Raw genomic sequence first — 27,672 nt, 5'->3', positions numbered from 1 at the left:
CTTTTCCATTCTCATTTAGTTTTGCTCTGATCTTTGTTATTTCCTTACTTATTCTAAATTTGGGGTTAGCATCTTCCTTTTCCCCCCCAGGTTTCTTCAAATGTAAAGTAAGGTTATTTATTTGAGATCATTCTTCTTTTTTTAAAACAAAGGCATTTATTACTATAAGCTCCTTCTTAGAATTGCTTTTGCTGTATCCCATAAGCTTTGATATGTTGGTTTTCATTTTCATTTGTCTTCAAATATTTTTAAATTTCACTTTTGACTTCTTTTTTACTCATTGGATGTCCAGAATGTTTTGTCGTGGCTAGAGTGCGCTTGCCTAGCATGTATCAGGCTATAAGTTCAATCCAACAATGATATAAAACTAGAATCCAATAACTGTAAAAAATTTGAAAGCTATATAAATATGTGGAAATTCAACAAAACATTCTGGACATCCAATGAGTAAAAAAGAAGTCAAAAGTGTCTCTAAATAAAATATTAAAAAGGGCTGGGGATGTGGCTGAGTCATTAAACACCCCTTATTTCAATCCCTGGTTCCCAGCCATTTTTGTTTATTTTTGGTATTTTAACTTGACTTGGTTTCTTCTTTGATTAGTTTTTTCTTTAGTGTGATACTTTCTTCTGCTGTTTTTCATTGTTGTTTTTCATTTCCTCCTCATGGAAAATTGTGCCAATGATGTTCTGTAGTGCAAGCTTTCTAGTTTTAAATTCTTTTACATTTTGTTTATCATGGATTTTTAAAATTTCAATATCAAATCTAAAGATTAATTTTGCTGGATATAAGATTCTTGGTTGACATCATTTTCTTTTAGAGCTCGATATATGTTGTTCTAGGATCTTCTAGATTTCAGGGTCTGGGTTGAAAAATCAGCATTTATCCTAATTGGTTTCCCCCTATATGTAATCTGTTTCCTTTCTCTTGTGGCTTTTAAAATTCTCATTCTGTTTGCTAGGCATTTTTATTATAATGTCTTGGTGTGGATCTGTATGGTTTTGTATACTTGGTGTCCTGTAAGCATCTTGTATTTGGTTTTTCAATTTATTCTTCATGTTTGGAATATTTTCTGATATTATTTCATTGAATAAAGTGTTCATTCCTTTCATTGAGAATTCTGTGCCTTCCTGTGTCCCAGTAATTCTTAAATTTGGTCTTTTCATGCTATCCCTTATTTCTTGAATGTTCTGCTCTGTGTGGAAAATATTCTTTTCAAGATTATTTTGTCTTCATTGTCTGAGGTTCTGTCTTCCAAGTGGTGTAATCTATTGGTGGTGCTTACAATCGAGCTTGTAATTTGGTTTATTGTTTAATTTCAAGGATTTCTGCTTTTTTTCAGAACCTCTATTTCCATATTGAAGTAATATTTCCATATTGAAGTAATATTTTGCTTCCTGTATTTGTTTCTATAGCTCTTTGTCAAAATGATCTTTTGCTTCCTATATTTGCTCTCTTATATCGTTCTTTAATTCACATAACACTTTAATTATGTACATCCTGAACTCCTTCTCTTGTAATTTCTTCTGTTGTGCTGGCCATGAATTCTAATAATATAGTATCTTCATTTATTTGGGGCACTTTCTTCTCTTGTTTTTTTTTTTTTTTTTTTTAATGTTGTTCATGTGTCTTCCCTTCTAGCACTGCAGATTTGAGCCATTATAGTGCCCCTGCAGGGTTTCACTACCTCTCATTTGAGGGGAAGATCAGTGTTAACAGATCCCAACACAGAGTATATACATCCTTAAGCCAAATAGTTGCTATTAAGATATTTACAGCTTGGTCAGTTCAGTATTATCTACAATATAAACAGTAAGTTTGCAAAAGGGTTTACAGTTTCTGATGGTGGACAAAGAACCAGTAGTGAGGTGTAGGATGAGATGCTGAGGGGGTAGGAGGTGAGGGTATAGAATTACTAGATTTTAGGAAGTATGAAAGAGAAATCTAAAGAAGATTCTTAGTAGCAGGAGAAGAAAGAGGAAGTGATTTGGGGTAGACAAGTGTAAAGACAGTAGAATACATAAAACAAACACACATAAATATTAAGAAAAATAAAAAAATATAAAGGTAAGAGAAAAAAGAATATACAACCCAAGTGTAATATACTATCTAGACATCCCAGTCTTAATTCATGCAAAGTACTTGGTTTCACATGCGTTGAAGTTGTGAGGGCCAGGAAATAAAGAGGGAGGGGAAAAAAATCTCAGAGGAAGAAACAAGGATTGTTTTGGCTGGAGATCAGTATCTTTCCTGATTCCTGTCTCATCCCATAGGAGGGATTGCCTGTTGTTTGCTGGTATCTTCTTCCTCAGGATGGTGAAGTTTACCAGAGTGGGGGGGTTCTTCTTGAGTACAGGGCACCTGGAATTGGGGTATGGCATTCACAGGTCCTGATTGGAACTGCCCCCCAAGGATCTCCTTTGGGTCCTACTCCTGTGATGTGGGCACCTGATCTTATCTCCTTATCTCACCTGTAGACCTCACAGTTCCTGGTCTCTAAATTAGTCTCTAAACTGTTTCTCACTCATTCTCTCCCTTTCTACTTCCTAATGGGGACCTTCCTCTCCAGAGGTCTTTTGAATTGTGCTCTGGGGGCTGCGCACCCACCTTGAAGAGCTGTTTTGTATTGGGCAGTCACTATGCTGGGATAGTGGCTGCCGGGGGAATTGTCAGTACCTGCCAAGCCTGTCTTCCAAACTGGGAGTTGCCCCAACTAAAGATGGTGACGAAATTGACCCAAGATGGAGGCAGCTGCTTTCAGAAATGGGGAATTGAGTCAGATGGTGGGGATGGGCAATGGCTTTGGGCGAAATGTTCAGAGATGCAGCTCTGTGGCATTCAGTACTATGGCTGTCAGCTATCTTCAGAGTCTGTGCCATGTTCTTGGGTTCAGGCAGGCTACTGCACATAAGGGACTATGGCAGTGGCTGCAGAGTCCCAAGATGGAGGCAACCAGGGGAGCCCCACGTTGGTAGATGTGGTTCCATACGGGAGATATTTTCACATGTGTCTATGTTTTGCTTAATTACTTCAAATTGTGATTTTTGCTCTAAAATTCTTAGTTATATGGACCCACAAAAAACAAATATAACATAATGCAATTTTGTAGTACCAGCTTGGAATCATATGCTTTGCCCATTTAAATTTATTATAATATTGTTGGTTATTCCTACTACTTAGGCATCAGTTAAATGAAATAAATGTTGAATGATTTATATGTTAAAGACTAACAATTATTTTAGAGTGATAATACTAAGTTAAATTGACAGTGCACAAAGAAGTTGATAGCAAGTCCATAATCTGAATATGTATTGTTTTTTTCCTAAAAATATTTCACTTTCTCTAAGAGTTTCTGGTTGTGTTCCTCATTTATTTGGTTCTTCTTTCTTTTGCCTTTATTTACCCTGTATTGCTTAATTTTGATTTTCATGTTGAGTAGTTTCTCTTCAATCTGGGGTATATCCTGAAATGAAGATATGATTGTTTGCTCCTGAAAATTCATGTGGTCTAACCCTTTTTAGAATTTTCCAAGGAACCCTGTACTCATCTGGTTTTAAATTAGGCAGAGATACTTCTCCTTTTTTCCTGTATTAAAATTGGCTCATGGGTTTCATGTGAATAGTGTTTGGACTTTTTGGATTTTCCTGTTATTTCCTCTTTTTCTTCCCACACAGACACTGGTATCATGTTACAACTTACGTCTGTGGTTTATGTACACCTTTCTGTGTTTTTGCATTTAAGGGACTAATTAATATGTCAGTTAATTTTTGTTGAAGTTATTGCCTATTTTTTTTTAAATATCGCAGTCTGAATTTTTAAAAAATATTACAGTTGCTGTATCTTTTTAGGTGGGCATTCAGGAATGTTGAAAACTAGGCAAGCAGTATCACTGCCTACCTAGCACTCTGCCCCATGGATTGTATCTTTCAATTTTTCCATTGCTTCAGCTAGTTTTTGTCATATTTGTATTTAGTTTTAATTTAATTATATTTGAATCTGATAATATAACCTAGAAGACTACTGTTTTTAAGTACTAGTTTACATTGTTTCATTTTTCTTTACATTCTATGGTTCAAAGAAAAGATTTTTTAAAAGCCTTTGTTCTATAGTATTCTGCTCTGATTCATACAGACTTCACTGGAAGTTCAGTATGTAGTTTGTATTTTCTCCTAGTCCCTATTCTCCATATTATCCTTTCAGATTAAAATCTCCAACACTTAATTGGAAGTACATCTATTTAATTTTGAAGTTCATATCGTCAGATATAATACTCATATTTCCAACTTCATCTTACTTAACAGACTAAATCGACCAGTGCTTTCTTCTTGTGCCATTGCTCTTCCTTTACAATCTCAGCATAATGGTCTCCTGTTTTCCTCCTGGATAATTTTACACATTTTAAAAATTTTAGTTCTAATAATTGGGGATACCCTTGACCTTACTCTTAGACTTTATTTTTCTGTTGTCTAGCCTATTTTCTAAAAAATACCATACAGTTTCTCCTGTCTTTAAGAAATATCACCCTATATATTATTTTAAATGACATTTACCTTATTTTGACTTCCAAGTAATTAAAATTAACCTTTCCACTGTTCTCCAAACTAGTACTTAATAATTTATTTTTGAATATTTTATAGGTATCTCATATTTAACATATTCTAAACATGCTTTTCTTTCTTTATCTATTAAGTCATATGGATCTTCTCTTGTTTTCTGCTTCTTATTAAGTAGAATGTCATCTGCCCAGTTGCTCAGAGCAAACCTAATTATTCCTTCTGAGTCCTCCCTTTCATTTATCTGTCATATCATATTTTTCAGCATGTCTTCTCTCTCTCTAGACTAGGTCCCTAACTACTTATTCTTTTGTCACCATGACTACTTCTGTTATGCAAATTATTATCACCTCATATCTAGAAAAATCAAATATCCTCCTGTCTTAGCTCCTCACTTTCCTTTACTATCTATGTCTTTCCTACCCAGTGTGATTTCCTCTTGATAAATCATGTAACTCCATACCTCAAAACCTTCAGAGGTTCCTATTGCTCTTATAATATGTCGCAAACTCTATATCATGGCCAGGGACTAGGGGATTATTTCCCATTGCCAATCCATATGTATTTGCACCTACTCTGTCCCCTGAGCTCTTGTGACTTCCCTTTAGTTGTTTAAAATATGTATAGCCTAAGCATCATCTTTATACTTTAGAAGCCTTTGCCAACATATCTTTGTGATGGCTTTAAACATATTATTGGGATATGAGCTCATATGTCACCTCTGTAGTCCTGATCTAAATTAGCCACACAATTACTTCATCATATCACTTTGGTTTTTCCTTCAGAACACTTACTACTGTTGAAAATTATGATACCCACTTAACAAGTACACCTGGTTGTTTCTTTCTCCAGTTATTAGAAAGCAAGCTGCAGGAGAATAGAGACTTTATTTTATTTCTTTGAAATTAATTTTTGGTCTGCTTGATCAGATGAATTCCAAAAGAGATATACATCTTAAGAATTTCTTCTGTAACTTCGTGTCAAATTCTGTGTGTCCAGACATTGTATTTCTACTTATTTTGACTGTATTTTTGGTGCTTGTAGGTGTATTATTGTGAAACCTTTTTTTTGCCTACTTTTTTTTAGCCTAGGTATTGACTGAATTTCACTTCATTTTAAATATTTTGTTCTGTGTGTTTGTTGTTATTGTCTTTTTTAGTTTCTCAAATTTTATTATTTTAATATATACATTTCACAAACAAAAACCCTCTTAACATCATGCACAGTTCCATAACAAAATGGTTCAACTTTATTAACATTTTTCAACTATTTACACTCTCTTCTATCAACAAAAGTGCACTTCAGTACAGCTTGACAAGATATACTTACCAACAATCTGTTTTGGGTTGATTTTGAAGTTGCCCATCAGTTATGTTTCCTTCCAATCTGGAATAATAATAAAGTAAACAGGACATGGAGATTAAATAGATTAGGCACCATCTTATTTTAGGAATCAAACACTGAAATAGAGCACTTTTTCCTCATCTCTTCCATAACCTCCAACTAAAATAGCTCAACAGGTGTTACCAGGAAACTAAATAGAAAAGCAAACTGGGGTTACCAGCCTAGGCATAGAACAGATTGCACTTAGTTTTGCACAACTAAATGAAAAATTTCAGCCAGTTAGTTTTTGTAGTCTAATAAGTTATGCATCAATCTGATAGTTTAGTGTTTTTTAAGTCTTTTATAATACTTCATATTTTAGATAAAATGTTTCACTGTTCTAGATATAGCACTGCAACCCAGAAAACAATTGATCTTCCTCATTTTAGAAAGCTATTTAATTTTCATGGTGTTATTACCTTGCATTGAAATCTGGGACAGATGTAGAGCTCATCTCTTTTGGTTTCAGGGATTAAAGTCCTCCTTTGTCACTTGATCATTGTCTGAAATTGATTGTTTTATATATTTTCTTTATTTTTTAATTGTTTAAAGCAGGAGAGAAAAGTCATCTCTGTTAGTCTATTTTGAGAAAAATGGAAATTCTGTTACATATATAAAAGATTTTCATAAAAGATTATTATAAGAAAATGACATTCCCTAGAAGAATAGTCAATACCTTAATTGTTCAGCTTCAACTATGTGAAACAACTTATATTGACCACCTCATTTATACATAATATAAAAATGTAATAAAGTGTATTATACCTATTTTATGCCATAAAAACATTTATAATATATGTTTTTATGTATGCACATAAAAATATATACATATATATACACACATATATGTGTATATGTATAAATGTGTGTGTGTAATATATATATATATATATATATATATATATATATATATATATTTTTTTTTTTTTTTTTTTTTTTTTTTTTTTTTTTTTTGGTAGTGCTGCTGTGGATTGAGCCCAGGGCCTTGTGCATGCAAGGGAAGCCCTCTACCAACTGAGCTATATCCCCAGCCCTGCCATATATTCTTATACACATTAAATTTCTATTAATTCTATTTTTAATTCCGATTAATTATATATTTTATCCTCACATTATGTGATAGTTGCATTTATCATTACCATTACATATGGGAAAACTGAGATATGAGTAGATTACCTAGTTTTCTAAAATATACATGGCTAGTCAGTGAGCTATCTTTCAAAATTGGTTATTGTCTCTCTAGATGCGCCACTGTTGCCTAATACAGTCTATAATACCTCTTCAGGAGAAGTGTCACAGTGTAATCTCTATAATGTTAATTGAAATCAGGAACAGTTGTAGCTTTTTTGCTTATTTCACCTTTCACAATTATCTTTTTTTAATGTGATTTTAAAATTATATATTTTATACTTTGTTGGTGCGTAGCAAAATATTTGTATGTGAGTATGCCTTTTCCCTGGACAAGGGTATGGAGGGGAAAACCATTTTCTCAATTTCCTGTAATAAAGTTGAATTTTTGTTTCATTTCACAAGGAATTTTCAGTTGCATTAATTGAAAATGTGATTATTACTAGATGTAGAAACTCATTTGCATATTTTAGTTAAGCATATTTAATCTGTCATAGCATTTTACATAGAACTGTTAGCTCACATTCTTGAAATAATTTTATAACAGTTTTAACCACTCAATGTCATAGACTATGCAAAGACTATCATTAGTAGTTGAATATATTAGGCATTCTAGATAAAATTTTAATGCCAGCATATTTTTGATTATTAATAAGGAGATCCAACTGTCTTAAAGACTTAGAAATATTGTATTTATAAATGCCATAAAACTTCACCTCAGGTTTTCAAGAAGAACTTGGATTCTGTAAGTTTCAAACTTTCTTTCGTTTTGATTTTTCAGATCGCATTCTCACAACACAATACAATCATGGATCTTGTGCAGTTTTTTGTCACGTTCTTCAGGTAATTTGCTTTTACTGACTGAATTTGTCAATCTGTTAGATAATTTATCAATTATCAAACTTTAAAATATATACTATATTCTGAATAAGTATATAAATAAATCCTTACCATAGAGCAGGGGGAACATACTTCAAATATATACTTGTGCAGGATTATTTTAATGTTATACTACTAAATGGCTAATGGATTCCATGAAAATAGGATAACTTTGTGTTCCTGTCACATAAATAGTTAAATCATGCTTTAATTAATGAAATTAAGCATTTCAGGTACCACATGGATTATTTGCATTTACTAGAATTAAGTCAATTCATTTCTTTCTTAGGTAGTGTGATGAATAAGAAAAAGTATGTGTTTTCTGTCCTGAAGGAGTTTGTAACCCAGAGGTACTATAAATGATGCACAGAACGTCATTCTCCAGAACATGAATTATGTGAGGTATTAAGATAGGTTCATAAAAAAGGGTTCCATAATTAAACAGTTTTGGAAAATGCATATACTAAAATTAAAAATGGCTCTGTTGTTTGTTTTTCAACTGACATTACTTCTCAGAGCCCTTAATATGCCAACTTACAGTGCATCTTTTTGAAAGAGAGTGGTATTTTCAAGAATTTTTCATAAAATGAAAACTCTTTAGGGAACATTTATTTTCATTCCCAGCACTGGCTTAGGAGAGACTGAGTTTTAGCAGAAGAATATTCATGTTTTAAGATCTTAGAGGTGTTACTTTTGTAAACATTATTAGAGATGTGTTCAGCAAATTTTGATCCCTTAGATGCCTTTGTGCAAATTAGACAAATGCTTCTCCTCTGGCAGACAAAGTCCCAAATCATGGCATACAACTTGAAAACTGAATGCAGTGTGAATTATGAATCCCACTCACCAACTTAGCTGGGCTCTCTTACAGTGTAAGGAACCTATACAACTAAATTTGTAAGTTAGGCACTTTCCTAAACACTGAATAATCATTCTCTTAGGGGTTGTTAGATTCCCATACAGATCTTGAATTCCTGTTACCTTCTCCACATGAGTCTGTAAATTTATTTTCTTTGAAAGGCCAGATAGTAAATATCTCAAGATTTGTGGTCTCTACAGCCTGTTGCATCTACACAAAGTTCTTCCTCTACTGCTTAAGCAGCCAGAGCCAGTATGGAAATGAGTGGGAGTGGTGGTGATCCAATAAAACTTTATTATAAAACATCTGGTGGGGCTGAATTTGGCCTGTGGAAATAATTTACCCAGCCATTGATCTAGCTTATGTCTGAGTACCGTTAATGACCAGAAACTCACCATCTCCTGTTATTGCATTTTCTATCATCAGATAACTAACTGTTCTTTATAATTGAGTGGAAATCTGTCTCTCTATAATATCTTATCTAATTCATCTATAGGGACCATACATAACATGTCTAATCTCTCATCTCCACTTACAGCCTTTGGATTTTTTAAATTCTTTTCTTCAATTTACATATTCCCTGTTCACATATCCATTTCTCTTACTAAAGTCTTTGTTGTGTTGGCCACTTTACTCTGAAAATAATGCTTGTCTGTGTCCCTTAAAATGATTAAATTTTTTTGTATTTAATATTTTTAACATATTTATTACTGATATGTGTCAAAAGTACATTCATTCTTTAAATGTTCCCTGAAAATGAAATGTGAGAAAACAAATGTAGTTGTGATTTATGATTTTATATTTCAAAATATATGAGTTTTAAGGCTATTAACAAAGATATACTGTATTTTTTTAGAAAGCACAAGAAGTTACAATTATTTAATATATCAAAATGAAACTACTTTTTGATGCAGAATGTTGTGGATAAAAATATACACTTACCTGAAAAGTTCAGCTAAGTGTAAAAAATTCACAAAGTTGAATATATATGTAAATGATTTAAATGTTTAGGGTTTTATTTTTAAGCTTTTGTATTTGTGTGCTTATTTAAGTTCAGTGCCTCTTTTATTAAGCAAAAGAAGGCTGGTATTAATGTTTTCCATGCCTTAGAGATAATCCTATTTATTAGGTTGTCACCATGGGCAAAGTAAAATAAAATATTCTAATCATTGTGTGAGATCAAATATATTTGATGGGTTTTTTGTCATTTAAATTTCTTCCAGTAGTGAAATGTAAATTAGACAATTTAAAAATCATTTCATTGTTAAGAGAATAACATGGACAGAATATTTTTTTTAAGTTTATTATTTATTTTTTAGAAGGCCACACTAAATTTAAGAGATTTAAACAGGTTAACATTCACAGATGCCTTTCAGTCAGGCCATCTTTGCTGCTATTGCTCTTTCTAAGCTGGTTTATGGGTAACAAGGACGAGTTAATGTGTCAGCTTTCAGTTTGGTCATCGTTCCATGGAATCAGTTCTCAGACTCTATGCCAGTGTTTTACCTCTGTACTGTCAGAGTTCTAGTGGTAAGCATCATTGGGCTGGTACTGGAGAGATCATTCACAGACATAGCCTGGCTCCAGTTTTAGTGTTTTATTCCATCTTCATTTGGTCACCTAGCTTCTCTTTTCACACATAGAATTAAAGGGGTTTTGTTGTTGGTTCTAGTGAGGGTGTGCAATATAATGTAACAAATAATTACAAAACTGATGAGAATTGTTTATCTTCAATAGCTTTTTAGTTGTATAAAATGGAAAAGTGCCTGAATCTGAAAAGTCTGAATTATTTACCTAAAAAAATAAATGGAAATATGGTAAATTTTCAATGGTGGCACTGTTTTTCACTATACCACTTAGTACTGTTGTGATTAGGAGGGGCAGTTTCAGAGATTGAGATTGGTTTTTCCCCACTGTGCTTCATCTAATTGTAAGAGCCATGAACATAATACAGTAATTACTCCAACTACTTTGTACATAAGTTCTAAATACACACTTAAGGACTGGGGAAATTATCACTGGATGGATTCACAGACACAGTTGGTCCACTATGAGCAACCATCTGTTACTTGCTTCCCTCTACCACCCCACCCCCACTGCACCTTGACCCCCAACCCTAATAAGGTGCCATTATGACAATTTGAGTCCATGGGTATGTGTGTCACTTCTGATCTCATGTCTACTAATAGACAAAATGATTGTTTATTCCCCTTGCACCATTTATATAGCAATGTATATTATTGGATATATTCTCAAGTTTGTGGCATTAAGTCTCTTCAGGGATCATTTTATAAATTTTTCAAGACGTTTTAGTGTTTTTCCTTCAGATCCAGCCACCTGTTTAGTCAGTGGATTCTGGATTTGAAAATTAAGTCTGAGAACTGAGCAGAGAATCATGACTTTCCATTGAAGCAACCACCTTCAACTTCCTGTTCCACCTTCCTTGCTTAATGGAAAACTAGACACCCCAAAGCACCATTGTTGGCTGACTACCTATTTCACCTCTCAAGAAACCATGCTTTATTAATCATCCCTACAATTCTTTGTGGACCAATCCCCTTGGCAGCACCTACATTCTTGTTAATTTAATTATGGTAATTATGGCTCCTGAGTCTGGCAGTTAAGCATTGACATCTGTCCTTTATTACTCTGGGCACCCATGTCCCTCACTTCATGGCAATTAACAAATCTATCCCTGTGACTGCCTTTCCTATTTTCAGCTCTAGTCTACAAAAGGAAGGCAACACTAAACTTCTTTATGATACTAGTATCCTTCTCATCAGTATATTCCTAATGATCTTGGTGAATGGTAAGGCCTCCAGGCCTTCATGAAGCTGAACTGCTCCATAGTCCTTTTGGCCTTATATAATATATCCCATTCCAGCATATTTCCTGTCTCTTGTTTTTTTTAATCCCTTTCTCTTCTATCTGCTGGGGCAACTCAGGTGTTTCACTTTCACTTTGTATTGGCCATTGACTTTTCCAGGCTTCTAATAGTCACTCCATAACAACTTTTTACCATTTTTTCTGGAATCCTCAATAGGTCATTTCATCTCTTATGTTCCTGAAAATATGCACTAAAATCAATGAATTTTTGTTTATTCAATCTTATATTCTATCTCACTTGGTTAAATATCATACAAATGCAATGGCTCTTGCTAGTATAGCTGGCTAATTCTTGCAGCTGTTTCAAGTATACACTCTCTTTCTTCTTTTCTCAGGCTCAACTGGGTTATGTAGTGATTTAACCTTTCCCATTGCTCAGGCAGTCAGGAAAGGAAGTGGGGATAGCCTCTGAGGGAACAACTGTTGCCTCAGATTAAAAAGGGCTCTCAGTGTCTTCTAGCATGGCAAAATATTGGTTATTGCTAAGTTAGGGATCTGTAGAAACAACATCTTCAGAAGCATACATCCAAGATATTCCATATTTCACTGCCCATGGTCTTCCAAACCATGGCCCTTACCTTTATATGACAGAAATGCTTTGAGAATTCTGTCATCTCTTGGGCTCCACTGCTCTAACAAATGAGCTTGCTGATCATCCATGTTGGCTCCTTTGTCAGGAATAAGAACCTCATTTGAAGTTAAGAGACCCTATTTTGCAGGGGCTCAGTCCCTGGGAAACAGATGAGGTATCCTGGCAGGTAAAAGATGTGAGGTGCAGATGGGATAGTAGACATGCTTTATTTGGAGATAACCGCAGCCCCAAGTCCTCAGCCTTTATCCTCCAACCCCATGAGTCTTTCCATAGGTGTTTTTAATATGCAGGCCAGACACAAATGGCACATTGCCAACAGGTTGCATAAATGAGTGCTTGCTCACAAGAGAATATTTTATGGCCTTGAGTACATACACTGAATTAGGGTGTTCATGACTTTGGCTACATACTAAAAGCAAAGTCCGCTAGAAGCCTCTGTGAGGGAGCCTAACTATAACCATCTCGGGCCTGCCTTATAGACAGGTTTAATTGGTTTAGCTAGTCATGTTTGTTAATGGCCTTCTCTCAGTTTCCCTATGAAAGTACCAATGCACAGCAATAAATCAATTATACTTTCTTTTGAAGGTGTTATCCCCATCTTTCAAATGCCTAAACTGTTCTGTGTACCCTAACATTTCCTTCATAAGGACATTTTCTCAGGTAACCACTGTTGAAATTTTTGACAAGTTAACCCTTCTTCAAGGGACTATCTTTGCCCCACCTAGGAACATGGATGCTATTCTTTTAGCCTCCCAAGCAATGAGTGAGTCAGTTTCAAATCCCCATCTTCTATTTATTCAGACAATTCCTCAGAGAAGCAGACTCTCAGATGGGATTAGATAAGCAGTAAATAAATTAGAGAAACCTCTTGTGAGGGAAAATTGGAAGGGAGTCTAAGAAATGGTGGAAGAACTTTCAGGTCACAATGCCGACACATTTGTGAAGGAGAAAAGAAAGACAGGGAAGTTGAATGAAAGAACCCAAGAGTACAGGGTGCACTAATAAAGTTCACCAAGACCAATGTGTGTCCTTGAACTAAATTACAAGAAAGACTTTTATTTTCCAGGAATGGGGCTACATTGATATCTCCACCATGCTGAATGACTAAGAACAGCCTTTGGGGAGAGTGGCCTCAGCATGAATAATACAGTGATCAGTTTAAGAGGGCAGAAGCTGTGCACACTGATCAACTATGCTCTCTGCAGTTAGGGATCAGAAAGAGCACATTTTAAAAACATTTTAATGGTTGGCCCAATAAAGGTATTTGTTGCTCAAAAATTGGTAGAACTGACCTGTACAAGTATATGCATTCGAAGCCAGTCTCAGAAAAATCATAAGTTAAAGTTTTCTCTCATATGTGGAAGCTATTCCAAAATAAGGGAAAGAAAGAGGGGAAGATTGGATATCTTAAAGACAGTAGGAAGATAGAATAGAAAGAGGTGCAGAAGGAGGGAGGATTGAACAGAAGGGGGAGGAAATGCAGAACCAATTTTAAAAAGTCATGCTTTGTGCATATATAAGTATAAAACAGGCAATTTCAACCTTTATGTATAAGAAGAAAGAACCAATCTAAAGTCAATAAATAGATGAGGGAAAAGAAGATAAATAGAGTAGAGGAAGGAGAATGGCAGGGAGGGAGAATGGGAGGAAAAGGGAGAGAAAGTGAACTGAAATCAAATTCCATGCATGTACTAATGTGTTGGTATGAATCAAACTACTATGTGTAACTGTAATGCTCTAATAAAAAATAGTGAAAAAAAAGACTACATACATACATGCATTTGTTAAGTCTTTTAATTTTTTAATATTATTTTATGGGTAGATTTTTGAATTGTTACATTCATTAATATTTATGAGTCCTCACTGGTTTTGGTTTTTCTAGACATAGTTGGTAATTGCTTTAGGAAATTGTCTATTTATTTTTCAAATTTATTGACACACTTTTTTCCAATAACATTCTAAAATTTCTCCTGTATTAGAATTATGCTTCCAATTCTAATGTAATTTTTCATATTTTTTTTTTTCTTGATCAACTGTGCAAGAGCTTTGGAAGTTTTGGGAATCACATCACAAGCCATTGTGTTATTGTTTTCTAATTAACTATTTTCTTTTATTTCTACTTTTTGGAGTTTATTACTTATTTTTTCTAACTTCTTTATTTGATATTATAATCCTTTCTAGCTCATTGATTTCTAGTAGTTTGCTTCTAATACACACATTTATGGCTACTGAGTTTTTCTTGTTGTTGTTGCTAATTCTGCTTCATCTGCACGCCAAGAACTTCAATATATGTGGTATGCTGGGCTCAAAGGATGATTTAGAAATTGTTCCTTTCTCTCAGATTTTTGGGAAAAGCTGAGAAGGATTGGTGTTAGTTCTTTAAATGTTTGGTAAGATTTACCAATAAAGCCATCAGATCTTGGGCTTTTCTTTCTTGTGAAATTTTTGATTGCCAATTCAATCTCCTTACTATTTATAGATCTATTCAGTTTTTCTAGTTCTTCAGGATTCAGTCTCGGGTTGTTTTGTTACTTTAGAAATCTGTTCATCTAAGTTATCTAGTTTGTGGCACCATTAGTACTTTCTTAAAATAACTTTTTATTTCTGTAGAATCAGAAGTAATCTCCTTACTTTCTGATTTTAGTAGTTTGAGTTTTCTCTCTTTTTTTCTTTAGCAATCTAGGTAATTTGTCTATTTTGTTTGCAGAACTAACTATTGGCATTATTGATTTTTTCCTAATTTTTTCTCTTTTGTATGTCAGTTACCTCTGTTCTAAACTTTATTATTTACCTTTATGTGTCCACTAGTTTTGCATTTAATTTATCTGTTCTTCTAGCTCTTTATATTACAAAGTTAGGTTATGGTTTGAAATTTCTTCTTTTTGATGTATGCCTTTATAACTATAAATATTCCTTTCTCCACTGCTTTTACTGTCTGCTATATGTTTTGGAGTTCTGTTTTCACTTTCATTTTTCTCTAAGAATTTTTAATTTCTCTTTTTATGTCTTCTTTGATTCACTGGATGTTTAAGAGTATATGATTTAATTTTTATATTTTTTGAATTTTCTACTTTTCCCTCTGTTGTTGATTTCTACTTTCATTTTGAGGTTTCTTTATCCCAATAAGTAATTTGCCTTAAAGTATATTTGATTTGAAATAAATGTAGATATAGATGTACAATGTCTTTATTTACTTATTTTTATGTGATGCTGGGGTGCCTCACATGTGCTAGGCAAGTGTTCTACCACTGAACCATGACTCCAGCCCCCTCAACATTTTTTATTTTGAATTTTCAGTGAATTTCTTTTACATCATAAATGTTTGAATATTGTTGTGTTTTTGTTTTAATTATTGAAGAACCTCTGAATTTTTAGTGATGGGGAAATGAAAATTTAGTGAATTTCTGTTATTTTGATTGTTGCTTATATTGTAATTTATCTATCTTAACTTTCATTTTTAAAATGCTTTCTCAAATCATATTTTTTCTTCTCCTGTGCTTTCCATTAAATTGAATGTGTTTCTTATATTTCTTATCTTTTTTATTCTAGCAGTTTAGAACTTATACAATTTTTAATTTAACAATCACTATTAATTTTAACAAGCATACCAATACTAATGTTAATTAGTATCTCCTTTCTTCCTGGATTGTATAGGAGTCCAAGGAAACTGAAACTTTCAGTTTTACATATCATTGACTCATTTATAAATGTGCTTTCTGATTTTAATTTTTAAACAGCTTTTTAAAAATACAAATATAATATAGTTCAGCCATTTAAAATGCATGATTTAGGGGCTGAGGATGTGGCTCAAGTGGTAGCGCGCTCGCCTGGCATGCGTGCGGCCCGGGTTCGATCCTCAGCACCATATACAAACAAAGATGTTGTGTCCGCCGAAAAATAAAAAAAATAAATATTAAAAAAAAAATTCTCTCTCTCTCTCTCTTTAAAAATAAAAATAAAAAATAAAATGCATGATTTGATTGTTCTGTAACAATCATCAAAATCATTTTTATGTATTTTCATTGCTCCAAGAAGAAACCAAATGCCTATTAGTAGTCACTCCCCTTCCCTCCCACAAACCTCAGTTACGGACAATATATAATCTACTTCTGTATATACATTTGCTTATTATTGACATTTCATATAAATGGAATCATATAGCATATATTCCTTTGCGATTGGCTTTTTTCATTTAGCATATAGTTTTCAAGGCTTATCCATAATGTAGTATGGATCTGTACTTTATTTCATTTTATTGCTGAATCATATTTTATTTTGTGATATAATACATTTTACTTCTCCACTTATCACTTGGTGGATATTTGGGTTACTTCCTTTGGCTGTTGTAAATAATGATACTATGAACATTTGCATATAAAATTTTATATAGAAATGTTTTTATTCCTGTTGAGTTTATAAGTAGGAACAGAATTGTTGATCATTGTTGTCATTTTAAGAAATTGCCAAACCTTTTTCTATAGATGTGTTATGGTTCACTCTCACCAGTAAGGAAAAGACTGCCAGTCTCTTTATCTTTACAACTCTTGTTAATAACTGTTTCTTTTTAAAATCATGGCCATCTTAGTAACTACAAAGGGAAAGAGAGATGAACTTATTGGAGGAATTAAAAAGAAATGGTTTAGGTAGAAGTTGGGGAATACAAAAGCAAAATAAACAGTATGAGGTAAGCAGTCAGCTATGACTATGGAAATGCATGTGCCAATGGGAAGAATAATGCCAAATTAATACAGTGATCAAGTTATGGGGGAAATGAGACATTTAATCATGTTGTACATAGGATATTTTAAAAGAGAAAAAAGAAGAAATGTAAGTCCCTAGTGGAAAAGAAGTAAACCTAAGTCATTAATAAGAAATATCTCTACATTGAAGGAATATTTGGCCTAAAGATTTCTTTTAAATATGGTGCAAAGAAAACGATCAATATAAAGGATGAAAAATAAATAAGAGTCCTGTTTTTCAGAAACGAGCTTATGATGATGGATAAATTATTGGAAATGAGACCTGAAGGTACAGATTTAACTAAGTAGAAGTAATAATGACTTACTGTATTAACTGTTTAATTTTTCTGTGGCTTTGTTACAAAAGAAACTAGATGTTTATTTCCCAATTGCTCTTGTAAATCACAGTATTCAGTGTGGTAGGAAAAAACTAGTGACAATGCAAAGTTTATTGCCATTTAGCTTTACCAGTGTTCCACATCTAATTTACAGTGCTGAGGTTTGGACATTAGAAGCAGAAACAGACTTCTCTCGGAGTCCTGTCAGTAAGTCGCACTTAGAGGTGAATGTGGTGTAGCACCTCCAAGCTAACTTGTCCCAACTTAAGCTAACTGTCTTGGCAGACAGCCTCTCCTTTCTAGTATTCTCTAGCTCAGTTATAGTATCAGTACTTACTTAACTTCAGTACTGGAGAAGTAGCTAGGTACTCTACTCTCCTGAGTATCCTACAAACCCTAATCCTACCTTCTTTTATCAATATTATATTTAAAACAGCCAAAGTGATTTTTTTTTAAACTAACCTAAGTAACACTGCAGTTTCAAACTTCCTTTCACATTTATAGTTCACATTATGGCTTCAGGTTTTTACATAACTTGGTCTAATTATCTGTCCCATCTCAAATTATTATCTTTATATTTGAAAAATTCACATTTCTTTTTGTGTGGGAGGGTGGGTGGGGGTTCTGTATTATTGCTTGTTTGTTTTCTTTCCTTTTTTTGTTTCCACATTTGTTTTAACTTTACTGTGAAGCATTTCTTAATTTTTGTGCAGTAAAATTCACTTTTTTGGTATAGTCATATGATTATTTTGTAATCACCTGTTATTCAGGGCTACAAGGACTGGTAGATGAGGGGATTAGGAAAATGACAAACAGAAATAAAAGTAGAGAAAAAGCAGGGGTTGGTGGTTCAGCCTGCCTTTGATGGAGGAAGACTGACCACAAGCAAGTTCAGCACATTTTTATATAGCTTTAAACATCAAAAGGTTTTCTTGTGTGTTTTCTGCAAGATAAACAGAGCTGAAGTTGAGGGTAATTCAGCTAAATTAGGACTTATCAGCTTGCACCTTAACTCTACCTCTAGGCAGCAGACACTTGAACCCCAGGCCATGAACTAATAAATTCTGAGGCTGGCACAGAATCTCCTTTGAGCAGGGCAGGCAATCTTTGATTGGATGCCTTTGCACCTGAGAAATTCCCATGGGAGTTGTCGCCTCTGTCTTGGTGCAGTTCAAAAAGTTCCATGATTCATTCACAGCTCCTGACAATCAACAGCTCTACTAGGATACAGAATTCCACAACTCCAAAGAACATCGTTATAGGACCTCTTCATGTAGTCTGACTCTTTCTATATACCCCAAAATTGACCTGTTTGCTGTCTCTTGCCTTTTCTAGAATGTAATTAAATTGGCTCTTTCCCTTAACACACTGCATTTGAGATTTATCCAAGTTGTTTTTTTTTGGTCTTCTTTTGGTTTTGTATAAACAGCCTATTTCATTTCATCACTACATAGTGGTTTTTCCAGTTTATTTGTTCACTTGTTGAGAGATTAAGCAATATGGATTGTCACACCTTTTGCATTCTAAATAATGCTACCATGAAGAAAACACATATATTTGTATAGGTTTTATGCAAATATAAGTTTTCCTCTCTACAGTTAAATACCTGGAAGTAGGATTGATTACTGGTTCATATTTGCCAAAGTATCATTTCACACAGTCACTAGCAGAGCATGTGGTACCTCACCAGTGTTTGGTTCTATCATATTTTTTATTTTAGTCATTGTGATAAATGTGTGATGGTATATTGTGATTTTAATTTTAATTTACCCAATGTCTAATGATGCTGAACTTCTTTTCACATACTTAGTAGCTATAATTCTGCCTTCTCTGAAGAAGTGTTTTTCAAATCTTCTTTCCATCTTTCCTTTACCTTTTATTGAGTTTTAAATGCTTTTTTAAAAATATTCTGGATGTATTTCTTCTATTATATAAAATATTTTCACATAATCTTTGAATTGTATTTTCATTCACATAATGTATCTTTCATAGAGAAAAAAGTTTTGATTTTTTAATAAATCCAACTTAATTTTATGCTTTTAGAGTTAGACCTAAGGATTCTTTGCCCAACTCAGGTTGGGATTTAACCCACCCAGAGCCTTGGGCATGTTAGGCAAGCACTCTACCACTGACCTACATCCCAAGTCCAGGATTTATATTTTTGTGTTATGCTTAGGTCTGGCATTCATTTTGTTTTTTTCTTATTGTTGTTTATGACAGAGATGTAACACAGGTTCATTATTTTTCATGTGGATGTTCACTTGTTGCAGCATGATCTGTTGGAAACACAGGCCTCTCTCCTTTGATATGCCTTCACAGCACTCTCAAAAATCAGTTTATCATGCATAGAGTTGTAGTCTCAGGAAATAGTGCGTAAAACACATGTCTCTCTCCCATTGAAGTCATCTATAAATCCTGGACAAAAATGCATAGGTAGCTATTTGGTATTTGGTATCAGCAGGCAGATCAGGGAAAGACACCAGAATTTTAAATAAAACTGAACTATTTGGAAGTTTGCCACTTTTCCCCCCTTTAGTATTTTCTGATTAGAATGCAATGCAGTCTAAAACTTGAAACGGGCTACTGTGCTGTACACAGGGAAAAATCCTCTATTTCTAACTCCTAGAAAAGGGAACTCTTCAAGCAGAAGCATTTGGGGAGACCCCTGACTCCAGTTCTTTTCTCTTTTTCCTCAATCCACTTAACACCTCTTCCAGGCAGTCTCACAATAAGAACATTGGCAGCAGCAAAAGTGGCTGAGAATCAGAAATTTTAAAAGCCCAAATTCAAAGGGACTGCCACTTTTCTCTATGTATCGTGAACTATGGTTTTATAGAGGGTCAAATAAACCCCATTGCTTTCTCTCTTCTTTGTCTTCCCAACATGGAACTTGGTACAATTATGGAAGTGGACTGTTTCTAGTCAAAGGATCGAAGAGTGGAGGCTAGGAAACAGAAAGGACCAGGGAGATAACAGAGAGAAAAATCATCCCATAAAGTTGTCTTTGAAATCTTAGGTTGATCCCTGAGCTTCCTGTGTGAAGATCTGATTCTAATAATCTAAACAACGAAGTTGAGAACTGAACCTAAAAGGTATAATTGCAATCTTGCCTTAGACTGACTTGCTATAGAGACAGTCCTGCAAAAGCTTCCAATATATGGCAGCCACTGCCCATAGATGGCTAAAATAAAATCTCTGTATAGAGAACATCAACATTATCTAGAGAATATAAATAAAACCTCAGTCCCTCTGTAAAGTCAATGAAGCACAAGAGAGATGGATTAAAGGGAACATTCTTAAATTTTATTTCCAAGTCAAGGACTGCCTATCAGTGTTTATTGCTTTTTATAAAGCTTTATCAGGGACTGGGTCTATTAGCTATGCATATGGAAAAATTGACATTTCACCCCTGCCTCATATTGAACACAAAAATAAATTCTAGAAGAAAAAGAAAAATAATGAAGCATTTAGAAGATAATGTAGGAATTCCTCTTCAACTTAGGATAGGAAAATTTTTCTTAAACAGGAGCATAAAGTACTATCATAAAATTAAACTACAGAAAAACTAAAAATTTTTGTTATTTGGAGACACCATTGACACGAAAATTCAAGCCAAACAATGGTATAAACTATTTCCAACCTATATAAAGGGAAAAAGCCTTATATTCATAATGTATAACATATATAAATCAGTGAAATAGTCTACAAATGCAGCCCCTCCACTCTTAAGTGGCAACAGACTGATGATATACTTTACAAAAATGGATATACAAGAGGCCAACAAAATATGGAAATGTGCTCAATTTTATCAGGGAATTAAAATTAAAATTACAGTGTAATACTACTCTATACCTACTACAGTGACTGAAAACAAAAACACAGTACCAAATTCTGGAGAGGATATGGAACCAACAACACTTCTGGCACACTAGGACTCCCTGGAACATCTTTGAAATCCATTTGACATTATGCTCTAAAGTTGAATTTACATATAATCTGTGGCCTAGCTATTTTATTCTACTAAAAGTCATTTGATGTATATTTAAAGTAATATGTCTTATGAAGCCAAAACCTGGTAGTATCCAAATATCCAAAAATAGTAGAATGGAAAAATATAGCTAAATAATAGGATAATATGGAGCAATGAAGAAGAACAGGTGAATGCTAAAGGAACAAGGATAATACCAACATAAAATTGAATGAAAGTTGCAGAAATAAAAGGATAAATATTATAGGATTCCATTTGTAGAATGTTCATAAATAGGCAAAACTAACATGTTAACCTGTTAACCAAATATGGTAGTTCCATTTGACAAGAAAAGAAGAGTTGGTTTCTATTTCTTTATGGGGAAGGTTGTTTCTGGGTGTATTACCTTTGTGATAATTCATTATATGTGCACTTAAATTTCTCTGTGTTTTATGCATTAATGTTTTAAGGAAGATTTGAAAATGATCATATACTACTATTAAACTTTTAGTAAGGGAATTTTACAGTGAATACTTGTAACATCAAAAACAAGTTTTTGATGGACTTCGGAAACAAGCAGGAGTGTCCATCCTCATATCAAATAAAATAGATTTGAAGCCAAAGTTAATCAAAAGGGATAAAGAGGGACACTACATACTGCTTAAGGGAACCATACACCAACAAGACATAACAATCATAAATATATATGCCCCAAACAATGGTGCAGCTATGTTCATCAAACAAACTCTTCTCAAGTTCAAGAGTCTAATAGACCACCATACAATAATCATGGGAGACTTCAACACACCTCTATCACCACTGGACAGATCTTCCAAACAAAAGTTGAATAAGGAAACTATAGAACTCAATAACACAATTAATAACCTAGACTTAATTGACATATATAGAATATACCACCCAACATCAAGCAGTTACACTTTTTTCTCAGCAGCACATGGATCCTTCTCAAAAATAGATCATATATTATGTCACAGGGAAACTCTTAGACAATATAAAGGAGTAGAGATAATACGATGCATCTTATCTGATCATAATGGAATGAAACTGAAAATCAAGGATAAAAGAAGGAAGGAAAAATCATGCATCACTTGGGGAATGAACAATAGGTTACTGAATGATCAATGGGTTATAGAAGACATCAAGGAGGAAATTAAAAAATTCTTAGAGATAAATGAAAACACAGACACAACATATCGGAATCTATGGGACACATTGAAAGCAGTTCTAAGAGGAAAATTCATTGCTTGGAGTTTATTCTTTAAAAAAAGAAAAAAACAACAAATAAATGATCTCATACTTCATCTCAAAATCCTAGAAAAAGAAGAGCAAAACAACAGCAAAAGAAGTAGAAGGCAAGAAATAATTAAAATCAGAGCTGAAATTAATGAAATCGAAACAAAAGAAACAATTGAAAAAATTGACAAAACTAAAAGTTGGTTCTTTGAAAAAATAAATAAAATCGACAGACCCTTAGCCGTGCTAAAGAAGAGAAGAAGAGAGAGAACTCAAATTACTAGCATACGGGATGAAAAAGAAGAAACCATCAAAAGACTACCAAGTAAGAAAAGCCCAGGACCGGATGGGTATACAGCAGAGTTTTACAAAACCTTTAAAGAGGAACTAATACCAATACTTTTCAAGCTACTTCAGGAAATAGAAAAAGAGGGAGAACTTCCAAATTCATTCTATGAGGCCAACATCACCCTGATTCCTAAACCAGACAAAGACACTTCAAAGAAAGAAAACTACAGACCAATATCTCTAATGAACCTAGATGCAAAAAACCTCAATAAAATTCTGGTGAATCGGATACAAAAACATATCAAAAAAATTGTGCACCATGATCAAGTAGGATTCATCCCTGGGATGCAAGGCTGGTTCAATATACGGAAATCAATAAATGTTATTCACCACATCAATAGACTTAAAAATAAGAACCATATGATCATCTTGATAGATGCGGAAAAAGCATTCGACAAAGTACAGCATCCCTTTATGTTCAAAACTCTAGAAAAACTAGGGATAACAGGAACATACCTCAATATTGTAAAAGCAATATATGCTAAGCCTCAGGCTAGCATCATTCTGAATGGAGAAGAATTGAAGGCATTCCCTCTAAAATCTGGAACAAGACAGGGATGCCCTCTCTCACCACTTCTGTTCAACATAGTTCTCGAAACACTGGCCAGAGCAATTAGACAGACGAAAGAAATTAAAGGCATAAAAATAGGAAAAGAAGAACTTAAATTATCACTATTTGCAGGTGACATGATTCTATACCTAGCAGATCCAAAAGGGTCTACAAGAAACTATTAGAGCTAATAAATGAATTCAGCAAAGTGGCAGGATATAAAATCAACACGCATAAATCAAAGGCATTCCTGTATATCAGCGACAAATCCTCTGAAATGGAAATGAGGACAACCACTCCATTCACAATATCCTCAAAAAAAAAAATACTTGGGAATCAACCTAACAAAAGAGGTGAAAGACTTATACAATGAAAACTACAGAACCCTAAAGAGAGAAATAGAAGATCTTAGAAGATGGAAAAATATACCCTGTTCATGGATAGGCAGAACTAACATCATCAAAATGGTGATATTACCAAAAGTTCTCTATAGGTTTTTTTTTTTTTTTTTTTAAGATAAAAACTGGTCTTAGACTTTATTCATGAATAACTCACCAAGTATTTATCGAATGTCTACTACACTTTCAGCTCTAGAAAGAATCTGACATGACAAGCCCTGCCTCTAGGGAGTTTGTCATTCAAAATACAGCACATCAAGAAATGATTCTGAATCATTAAAAGCCTTCATTTTATCTTTCAAGACGTACCCAGATACTGATATCCTCTGTAAGATCAAGTATAATTTTTTATTATACTCTCTGAATTGTCATAAGGGGTACTTTGAAATCTGTATGCAGGCAAGGCCCCTTCTGCTACTTAGATTAAGTCAAATATTTTGTTTTCACTTTCAGTTTTCTCCAACATACCCTCCACAGCTTTGTCCAACCAGCTGGCTATTTCTGTGAGACTTTACTTTCCTCTTCACTGGGTACTTGTTGCTTTCCTCCTTGCAAAAGCCTTGTCAACCAGTCTTTCTCATCTTTCTTTACTTGGTTTCTTATCCATTTGGTTGAAAAATATTAGCACTTTTTTAAAGTCAGGTCTTTAATTCATTGGAATTTTCAATTGGTATTTTTAAATTTTGTTGTATTCTTCATATTTTCTCTGCAACAACACTCTCTTCTTCAAATTATTTCGAAATATTATCCTCCAAAGGACAATGGTTTCTAAAAGATTTCTGTCTCAAACATTGTACTACACAAGACTGATACAGAAATGCATAATTCAGTAAAGCACATTTGTACTGCATTGTCAATTCCCACTATTACATATACTGGATTCTGCCAAGATGACTATTAAAAGACTTATTTGTTATGGGATGTGACTTTATATACATAAAGGTTAGCTCAAAAGTAAGATTTTTGGTCCTCTGGTACTAAATTAAATGTAATTTACATGACACATGAAGTCTAAAACTTACAACACTAAATGATAAAGTCAAGACAGTTAACCATCATCAGTCTATCATCATCATCAGAAACTATACACTTAAAAATCAAACTATTTATGAGTCTGTAAGTCAGATGCTGTCTAGCAAACTTCCATCTATGACTCATTTCCTTTTACATTTTTAACTCAAATACAAATATGTAAGATTAAGTAAATTTTAATTTTCCAAAAGTTCTCCAGAAAGAATTATCAGAATCATCCAGGTAAAAAACACAGTTGGATAATCCATTTTCACAAATGAACTCCGTACTTGTGTTGTGAGGTAGCAATCAACAACTCTAAGACCTTCTGTGGTGGCAGTTCCCGCTACTCACAAGCATTCCCTCTGCACATGAAGATCATGAACAAAGAAGGGACCAGAAGAGTCCACTTTTCATTGTTTCACTGACTTCTTGTGTTTTCGTAGTATGCTAAATGCCTGATTTCAAATTTACAACAACAAAAAATACCAATATTTATTCTGAAAAGTAATTGTATATTCCAAGTAGCAGATATTAACAAGTTCCAACACGATCTCTAGGAATAATTCGAAGTTCTGAACCGTGCTTTAGAAAAACATTTCCAGCAGTCTGTGCAGGATTTATTCCTATTCCATCATTAGTAATAATTGCACTTGTTGCTGCAAGAACTTTAAATTCTTCTGCTGCAAATTTTAAGACTGCTGTAAAAGGTGTACTCTCAGGAACAGTAAGTACTTTATACGACAACCGTGGGTCCGACGTCAGCGTAATCTTAAAGGAAACCTTCGACATGGTGGAGTAGGTCTGGGCGGACACCCCACGCCAATTTGGCGAAGTAGCTCCAGTTCTCTATAGGTTTAATGCAATGCCAATCAAAATCCCAACGGCATTTCTTGTAGAAATAGAGAAAGCAATCATGAAATTCATATGGAAAAATAAAAGACCCAGAATAGCAAAAACAATACTAAGCAGGAAGTGTGAATCAGGCGGTATAGCAATACCACACTTCAACCTATACTACAGAGCAATAGTAACAAAAACAGCATGGTACTGGTACCAAAACAGGCGGGTGAACCAATGGTACAGAATAGAGGACACAGAAACCAATCCACAAAACTACAAGTATCTTATATTTGATAAAGGGGCTGAAAGCATGCAATGGAGGAAGGATAGCATCTTCAACAAATGGTGCTGGGAAAACTGGAAATCCATATGCAACAAAATGAAACTGAATCCCTTTCTCTCGCCATGCACAAAAGTTAATTCAAAATGGATCGAGGAGCTTGATATCAAATCAGAGACACGCCGTCTGATAGAAGAAAAAATTGGCTACGATCTACATACTGTGGGGTCGGGCTCCAAATTCCTCAATAGGACACCCATAGCACAAAAGTTAATAACTAGAATCAACAAATGGGACTTACTCAAACTAAAAAGTTTTTTCTCAGCAAAAGAAACAATAAGAGAGGTAAATAGGGAGCCTACATCCTGGGAACAAATCTTTCTCCTCACACTTCAGATAGAGCCCTAATATCCAGAGTATACAAAGAACTCAAAAAATTAGACAATAAGATAACAAATAACCCAATCAACAAATGGGCCAAGGACCTGAACAGACACTTCTCAGAGGAGGACATACAATCAATCAACAAGTACATGAAAAAATGCTCACCATCTCTAGCAGTCAGAGAAATGCAAATCAAAACCACCCTAAGATACCTTCTCACTCCAGTAAGATTGGCAGCCATTATGAAGTCAAACAACAACAAGTGCTGGCGAGGATGTGGGGAAAAGGGTACACTTGTACATTGCTGGTGGGACTGCAGATTGGTGCAGCCAATTTGGAAAGCAGTATGGAGATTTCTTGGAAAGCTGGGAATGGAACCACCAATTGACCCAGCTATTCCCCTTCTCGGTCTATTCCCTAAAGACCTAAAAACAGCATGCTACAGGGACACTGCTACATCGATGTTCATAGCAGCACAATTCACAGTATCAAGACTGTGGAACCAACCTAGATGCCCTTCAATAGACGAATGGATAAAAAAAAATGTGGCATTTATACACAATGGAGTATTACTCTGCATTAAAAAATGACAAAATCATAGAATTTGCAGGGAAATGGATGGCATTAGAGCAGATTATGCTAAGTGAAGCTAGCCAATCCCTAAAAAACAAATGCCAAATGTCTTCTTTGATATAAGTAGAATAACTAAGAACAGAGTAGGGACGAAGAGCATGAGAAGAAGATTAACATTAAACTGGGATGAGAGGTGGGAGGGAAAGGGAGAGAGAAGGGAATTTGCATGGAAATGGAAGGAGACCCTCAGGGTTTTACAAAATTACATACAAGAGGAAGTGAGGGGAAAGGGGAAAATAATACAAGGGGGAGAAATGAATGACAGTAGAGGGGGTAGAGAGAGAAGAGGGGAGGGGAGGGGAGGGGGGATAGTAGAGGATAGGAAAGGCAGCAGACTACTACAGACACTAGTATGGCAATATGTAAATCAATGGATGTGTAACTGATGTGATTCTGCAATCTGTATACGGGGTGAAAATGGGAGTTCATAACCCACTTGAATCAAAGTGTGAAATATGATATATCAAGAACTATGTAATGTTTTGAACAACCAACAATAAAAAATTTTAAAAAAATTATAAAAAACCCCCAAGTTTTTGTGTTTCAAAAAATATTGTATATAGGAAGGACCACTATGTTGTCTTTGGACACTTTTTATTGAAAAATTGAAATCATAAGATATGGTCCATGTAGTGTATCAGTAACAGGA

General features: G+C 34.2%; 1 protein-coding gene and 1 pseudogene across 1 annotated transcript in view; one reads left to right on the top strand and one right to left on the bottom strand.

The window, feature by feature from the left end:
- Positions 1 to 27,672, top strand: part of Atrnl1 (attractin like 1) — a 716,444-nt gene that overhangs the window by 293,097 nt on the left and 395,675 nt on the right. Inside the window, exon 25 of the mRNA XM_027930106.2 lies at positions 7,844 to 7,905. Coding sequence (XP_027785907.2) covers positions 7,844 to 7,905 — 62 coding nt within the window. The remainder of the gene's footprint in view (positions 1 to 7,843; positions 7,906 to 27,672) is intronic.
- LOC114088472 (ubiquitin-fold modifier 1 pseudogene) lies at positions 25,065 to 25,721 on the bottom strand (annotated as a pseudogene).

Source organism: Marmota flaviventris, chromosome 4 (assembly GCF_047511675.1).
Source record: "Marmota flaviventris isolate mMarFla1 chromosome 4, mMarFla1.hap1, whole genome shotgun sequence".
In the NCBI taxonomy this organism is placed as follows: domain Eukaryota; kingdom Metazoa; phylum Chordata; class Mammalia; order Rodentia; family Sciuridae; genus Marmota; species Marmota flaviventris.
The sequence above is the reverse complement of the archived record's forward strand: the minus strand, read 5'-3'. Positions and strand labels throughout refer to the sequence as shown.